Below are 7,213 nucleotides of genomic sequence, written 5' to 3' on the forward strand. Positions count from 1 at the left end.
TCCCAGTCCACTCTTCTCAACTTTATCCCAGTCCACTCTTCTCCATTCGCTCTACATTTTTTCTCATATTCTTTCCCTGTCACTTTATCTACGCATTCTCCTTTTTCAAACCATACAACGACCTTTGTAGGTTCGCCTTTAACACCCACAAAGATTTCACTAGATCTCTTATGTTAATGACAAAACAAACATGTCAAATAAAAAAGTCATTGTATTATTCATACCTAATATGCCTAATCGCTAGCAAAACAATTTGCTCAAACATACAACGATTTGGAGCTTTTTTCTCGTGGGAACGTAGACAAAACTAACTAAACCAAGGAACGCTTTTACCATTTTTAGTAAACTACATGCAGGATCTGTGAACATGTAAAGACATATTTGTTGCGTTTTTTCCTTCACGCTTTTCCGGTGAGGAAGTCCGCCCATCATTATCAAACTTTGAGCGGTTTCGTCTTGTATTACACATGTTTGATTATCACAAGGCATAGCATCATGAATGGAAAAGACCATCAAGGTAATTTTTCTAAAGCTTATCAATTTATCCATCAATGTCTTTCATTGTATGCTTTTTGTCTCACAAAATTTTATCAAAAGTATCGATATAAGAGCGTTATTTGGTTGTTTGAATACGCAAATTGCTGGCGTGCATTTTGCATGCTGTGCTGGGAATAATGACCTGTGTTAAGTTGAAACAAACGCACAATCATTGCTTTATTCTATTATTTAAGGAGGCAAAGCTTTCGGAGTTCTTAAACAAGAGCAGGAAAAAAAATTAGATGAAATTAATCAGGTTTGCTAAGTCTGTTTATGTTAACATAGACAATGATGTATAAGCCATTTAAATAATGGAATGAAATATTTTCATGTTGTGTAGTAACCTGCTGAAGTGCACATTATGACATTTATCGCTACTATTTATCAGACTATTACAACTATTTACAATTTGATATGTTTAACGGGGTTAATGGATCATTTTTGTTGCTGTATTTTACGAAAAATGCACGCTTCGTTTGTTCGAAATGAATATGAAAGTAGTAGGACCTTGCGTTTTGTCTTTGCCTCGTGTCGTTTTTTCACAATGATTTTTTAATAATTTTTCTCAGTCGTTTATAAACACCGGCGACTATGATGACGAAGAAGAATGGCCGGATTTGGAAGGCAGTTTAAATGGGTATAAAAGTACGTCAAATGCTGGAGAAAATATTATGCAAAGCATTTCGATATTTTCCTGTCTGGATTTTCTTCTCTGTTTGTAGAGCAATTTATGGAGTTCGATGAGGACAATTCTGGCGATATTGGTGATTGTTTATGATATAATAAATGTTTTTATATATTATTTTACTATTCCTTGTTATAGTCTTTAGCTTATCTTGTGTTCGTTCTGGTGTATGAATTAAAACGCAGTTTTATGATGATCATAAATTTTAATGAATGTAGACTATGCATGCCTTCAAGTACTTGCGTGAGAGATTAGGCGAAAGTATCATAACTTGGTACAATTTTTATATAAAGCAATGTTTGCGTTTTAAGATATCATGGAATTAAAAAGAATGATGGAAAAATTGGGGCAGGCAAAAACACATCTTGAGTTGAAAAAAATGATCGCAGAAGTTGATACGACAAATTCAGGTTTTTCGTTAATCATTAAACTTCTTTGAATAATGCGATACTTTCAGAGGCTTTTAACATTCTTCGTTTGCTGCAGGAACCATAACGTATGAAGAGTTTTTGCTTATGATGCTGGGAAAGAAGTCTTCAATTTTGAAGAAGTACGAAACTCTATTATTGTTTTTTTTTTAATGCAACATTCTTATTCATTCTTTCTATTCGGTAAATAACAATTAATGCATTAAAAAAGAATGAATGTGATGGTTTTGCAAATTTATGTTTGTTGATTTGCATGGACATATGACGAAACTGCTTTGTTTGTTTTGTTTTTTAATAGAATTTTGATGTTTGAAGCATTGGCAAAGGAAAAAGAACGTCCTACAGGAATTCCACCAAAACGTGACCTCGCTAGCTTGCCCTGACATTTTGTATTGTATAAAAGATAAATATCCATTCTTCAAATTTTTTCATAGTCTATAAAAGTTTCTTTGAGTTTTCTGATTATATTTCATTTTTTGGAATGTTAGTTAGCTGAACTTTGACTCCGTTGATTTGGACGAACAAACAGAAAGCTCATGAATTAATCATTAATTTCCAGTCCACCAGACCAGTTTAACTTTTCCTGTTAAATTTTCGTACTCTTCTTCGTGTGCTAGCATATTTAATTTGAATTTCTGCTCCTTACAAACTTTAACACCAGTTGATGATTAGCTAGACGTCCTTATAAAGGCTTTGCTTATTGAGGTAAATACTATATTCTTAAATAACATAGATTTCTATTGTGAAATTGGAGAAAGCTCGATTCTAATATTCTAGACTTCACATATTATGGGTGACTGGCCACCGCAACAAATGTAGCAGTTTATAGCAGTCGTATATTGGGTATATTTTATCTGCTGGATGTACTGGGTATGAAAGACTTTATATATACCAAGTAATTTTAGCTCCTTAGCATTTTTCTAAAGTACAAACCGTTGTCGTTTAACTTCCTCTTCGCTACAAGGCGAGAAAGATTTAGCGTGCCGTTCTTGTTGTTCTGGAACTGAATTACCGTTTAAAGTTTGGCTTTGTACTTTGTAGGCACCTGCCTTTCTACAAATTGATAGATTGCGATTGATGTTTTCTTATAAAGTTAAACTTCATAAAGATGAATTTATGAAATACTTGCAGATATTTCGGATGAAGCACAGTTCAAAAGCAAAAGCACAAAATATCAACGGTTTTATTTCGAACTTTTTCTTTCAGTTGTGAATTATTAAGGTCGTTTTGCTCGTAAAATGTTTTGAAGCGTATATTTTTGACGAAACGAAAAAGTTATTGACCGTGGAATTTTTTATTGGAAAGGAATTATGCCATTAACACAAGCGTGAGCAGTTTGAAGAACTCCGAATATCTGGAGACGAACAGACAACATGGATGGCATTGACGCCTCGTTAAATGAATGTATAGGATCCACGCAAGGTAGCCAGAATTATTTCCAGGAATTTAAATTTGGTCTCGATGCTTACTTGTCAAGCGACCACGACAAAGCTTCGAAACATTTCAAAAAGTGCATTGAACTAGCTTCAGATTTTGAAGGGCAACGCTTTCTTGAGTTTTTTGCATATTATGGTTTAGGATACTCGCATACATTATCCAGTCAGTTTAGCAAAGCATCTGAATGCTTTAATAAATGCTTAGTGCTCTCACAAAACTTATCAGTGATAGATGATGGCGGTAGTAAGAAGTGCTTCAAGGCATTTTCATGCATAGCAAAGGGTGATCTTTACGTGCATATTGGTGACACAGGATCGGCATTGAAATCTTATCTAGAGGGGCTTGAAATTTCGCGTGATGCTAAGGACAAGGAGCGAGAACTTGTGGCTTATTTTAAGCTTGCAGAGTTGAAAAAAATTGAATTATCCCATTCGTCAGCGTTTGAATACTATCAGAAGTGTGTAGAAACAAGGATTCCTGACTTTATTAATAGAGAGCACGTTTTACTCATGTATTTAAATGCAGAAAAAGGAATGGGAGACCTGTATAAAGTCTGTGGAAACTATTCAGAAGCAAAAATTCAATATACAAAGTGCTTAGACATCACAGGAAAGTTAAAAGAAAACTTTCTTCAAAAATTACGTATTTCTGTTGCATTAGCTGAGGTATATACGCACATGGGCGATTTGGATGAAGCTATGAAACTTTATGATACATGCCTGAACCATGACGATAAGTATCTTCAATTTAGTGTTGATGTAGGTATCGGTCGCGTTCTTTTGATGAAGAGGAAATTTTACGAAGCTAAAAAGTATTTTAAAAAGTCATTTAAGTATGCATCAAGCTTACATGATAAAAAGCTTGAGGCCACCTCTTCCTTAGAACTGGGAAATTTTTATTTGGTTACTGGCAAACATAAAAAGGCGATTCAGAATTACAATCACTCTTTGGAGATTGCTAAGCTTGTTAAAGAATTTGATTTGTATGTCGTGAAAATAAAAGCATATTTAGGGCTTGGAAACGCTTACATAATGCGCCTCAACGTTGACTGTCGTGAAAAGGAGGGATATCTTAAAGAGTGCTTGGAACTCTCAAAGAAAGCTGAAAATAGATATTGTCAGTGTCAAGCGTTTCTTGGGATGGGCGACGTTGATTCTATTGAAGGAAGGCTTGATGAGGCCATGGAAAAATATGAACATGCGTTAGAGATAGCTAAAAAGATCCAAGAACGTCACTGCGAATGTCGAGCCAGAAGAAGTATTGGCAATTTATTGGCTCAGAAAAAAAACAATGCTTCTGAAGAATGTTTCAATGAAGCATTGCACATCGCTGTTCAAATCGGGAATGCCATAGAGATATGTCTTTGCCATCTTGGTTTAGCAACACTGTATAAATATTTAAACGAGTATGAGAAATCTTTACGGCACTACAAGAAGGATACTTAATGGCTTATGATGCAAGTGAGAGGGACACTGAGAAGCGTTCACAAATAATGCAACAACATCAACAACAACAAATTAATGATATTAAAGCTGATGAAAATTTTTCAAAGGATTACTTGAAAGGGATACCATTTGTGACTATTCCAGGTGATAAGTACGGAACATTAAGTGGTTATTGGGAACTAGCAGACTTATTTGATAAATTAGGACAAATTGATGATGCTACAAATCTTTTTGAAAAGTACCTTAATATTGCTAAAAAAACGGAGGACGATGAAAAGCAAAAGAACGCTCTAGACCGTTTGGTGCCAATCTACAAGAGGCAGGGACATAATTTTTGGGTGAAAACGTGCCAAGAAAAATTACAAGATCTTGCCAGGAAAAGTCAGGATAAAGGTAAGGGGCTATTCATGTAGTTCGGGGATTCATTTTTGACACGGGTTTTGTAAACTACCGGTCTCACTTTTTTCTCCCAAATTATATTAGAAAGTGAAAGTAGGGCAGTCTTAGACAAAAACGGCATATATTTGAGCTATTTCTAGTAAAAATGACCAATTCAAACAACAAGTTGGCAATTTGAAGTTTTAATAATCAGACAATTTTGTTGGCTCGTTCGCCTATGGTAAATGAAACTGTCTAATTTTAAGAATTGCTGTCACAACCATGGAAATGCAACGATAGGTCAATAATGCATCAGGAAATGTTTAAAATGATGGAAGAATATGGACGGGAGCATCCAGGAGATGTTAAAGTAGTGAATAATGTACGTGTAATTTGCTCGGAAAAGTTTTTAATCGGTAAGGGAAGTGATGGAACCCGTGTTTATCTTGGACTTGGAAAAGATGGTTATGGAAAAGCAGTGAAACGATTGTTTCGAGATAACTGTACGGAGTTGGCCAAACGAGAAAAAGATATTTTGAATGAGTTTAATGCCAAGCGTTCAAATTATGTTGTGAATTATTGGTATCTTGAAGAAGAACCAGGCACAGAGTATTTGTATTTGATATTAGATTTATGTGAAGAATCGTTGGAGAAATTTGTAGAATCTTCTAAGTTAGAGGATCTTCAAAAAGTTCTTCCTAAGGTTATTATGCAGATCTTAAAAGGTTTAGCTGATCTTCACAGCGGCCCGCGTCCTATTCTTCATCGGGATTTGAGACCTTCAAACGTTCTTCGAGATGTACGAGAAAAATTTTTCATAGCTGATTTTGGTATAAGTCAAATATTATGCAATGGAGCTTCGACACATTGGAGCGCACGGAGAGGAGCTAAAAATTGGATAGCTCCAGAGTCACATGATTCATCAGGTACATCCATTAATCAAGCTCGGTACAAGAAAGAATCTGATGTTATGGTAGGTGATCGTTGCAAAACTTAAATAATGGTAGCTTTTGGTTTTGACTAATAAATCTTGACATTTGACTGTCCACAATTGATGTTGCTGTTGTTATGTCTTTTTATTGACAATAGAGTGCGGGAATGGTGGCTTATTATGTTGCAACCAAAGGTGAACATCCTTTTGGACCTGAACGGTTTTTACTAGACAACTTGTTGAAAGGAAACCCTGTTAGCTTGGACAAAATCAAGGATGCCACCCTCAAAGATCTTCTTTCGTGGATGTTAGAGCGACTACCAGAAGATAGACCATCAGCCAACGAAGCGTTAAAACATCCTTATCTTCTGTCGGAGGACGAGAAGTTTGAAATGTTATGTAAAGTTGGAAATCAACATCCAATTAAGACAAGTGATGCTAATTCTAACGTTGTTAAACAATTGAATAGTGAACCCTCCGATTGGCAAAGACGAATGAATAGTGATGTTTACGACTATTTTTGCACGGATGAGGTGAATAGAAGAATTGTTAAGTATGGATCGTCATGGACAAAATGCTTAAGACTCATTCGAAATGTTGGTCAGCATTGGTACGATCGACCACGACCTAGAAAACAACTATTTTATAAGATTGGTGATCCAAAGGAGTATTTTCTTCGAACTTTCCCCGAACTCCCCATTCGGGTGCACGCTGCTGTCAGAACAAATGACGAATGGAAAAATAATCCTGAACTCAAGAACTGTTTTATTTATAATTTAAGCAACACTGAACTATTTGATTTTTAATACAAGCAAAGCACATTATCATTCATCACGTCGTTTGCATTTGGCAGAAAGATCGATAACAATCAAACATGTTGTATTTGGTTTAAGTGGTCTTGAAACAAAAGCCTAACACAAAGACTGGCTGCCGATTTCTACATATAGATAGAATTAACAAAAATACGAACTTCTTAAAGTACGAAATTTTAAAAATAATGGTAAAACTGGAATGGTTTTGCTTAAAAATTCACTATACCAAAATTTTCAATTATTATCATTATGTTATCACGCATAAAGGTACATTTTCAATGTAATGTTTGTTGGAAATAACTTGTGACAGAGAATCATTTGAAGATGGTATTCATATAAGATAAAAAGAAACATAGAAGATGTGTTATTTTCCGTTAGTTGAAAGCTCGTAGACCTTATTGACCATATCAACCGTTACTCACAGTTTTCGTGTTTGCCATGAAGTTGAGATCATGACAAAAATTGCTCTTTTTTCATCAGCGGCCCACATGTTTTTTTTTATTTACCATTTCCTAGCCTTGAGTATGAAAACGAAGAATTCAGAGAAAATGGTGTAAAGT

The 7,213-nt window shown here is 35.1% G+C and overlaps 2 protein-coding genes across 2 annotated transcripts; both read left to right on the plus strand.

The window, feature by feature from the left end:
- The first annotated feature begins 237 nt into the window (after nt 1-237).
- On the plus strand, nt 238-2,398 carry LOC124439530 (allograft inflammatory factor 1-like). The gene is made up of 7 exons (XM_046989769.1): nt 238-517; nt 732-793; nt 1,107-1,182; nt 1,260-1,301; nt 1,534-1,632; nt 1,709-1,772; nt 1,949-2,398. The coding sequence occupies exons 1-7, from the start codon at nt 496-498 to the stop codon at nt 2,031-2,033; spliced, it is 450 nt and encodes a 149-aa protein (XP_046845725.1). The 5' UTR covers nt 238-495; the 3' UTR covers nt 2,034-2,398.
- Nucleotides 2,399-3,023: 625 nt separating this feature from the next.
- Nucleotides 3,024-7,008, plus strand: LOC124439317. Its single transcript, XM_046989541.1, is given in 4 exon segments — nt 3,024-4,523; nt 4,526-4,925; nt 5,177-5,883; nt 6,000-7,008. Coding segments are annotated over 4 exon segments (3,255 nt in total). The 3' UTR covers nt 6,648-7,008.
- Nucleotides 7,009-7,213: the final 205 nt, after the last annotated feature.

Source organism: Xenia sp. Carnegie-2017, unplaced genomic scaffold (genome assembly GCF_021976095.1).
Source record: "Xenia sp. Carnegie-2017 unplaced genomic scaffold, XeniaSp_v1 HiC_scaffold_19, whole genome shotgun sequence".
Lineage (NCBI taxonomy): Eukaryota > Metazoa > Cnidaria > Anthozoa > Malacalcyonacea > Xeniidae > Xenia > Xenia sp. Carnegie-2017.

Coding starts and splice junctions, on each gene's coding strand:
- LOC124439530 (XM_046989769.1), top strand. CDS start 496: ATGAATGGAAAAGACCATCAAG. Junction 1,302..1,533: donor GGACAATTCTGGCGATATTG/GTGATTGTTTAT, acceptor TTGCGTTTTAAG/ATATCATGGAATTAAAAAGA. Junction 1,633..1,708: donor AGTTGATACGACAAATTCAG/GTTTTTCGTTAA, acceptor CGTTTGCTGCAG/GAACCATAACGTATGAAGAG.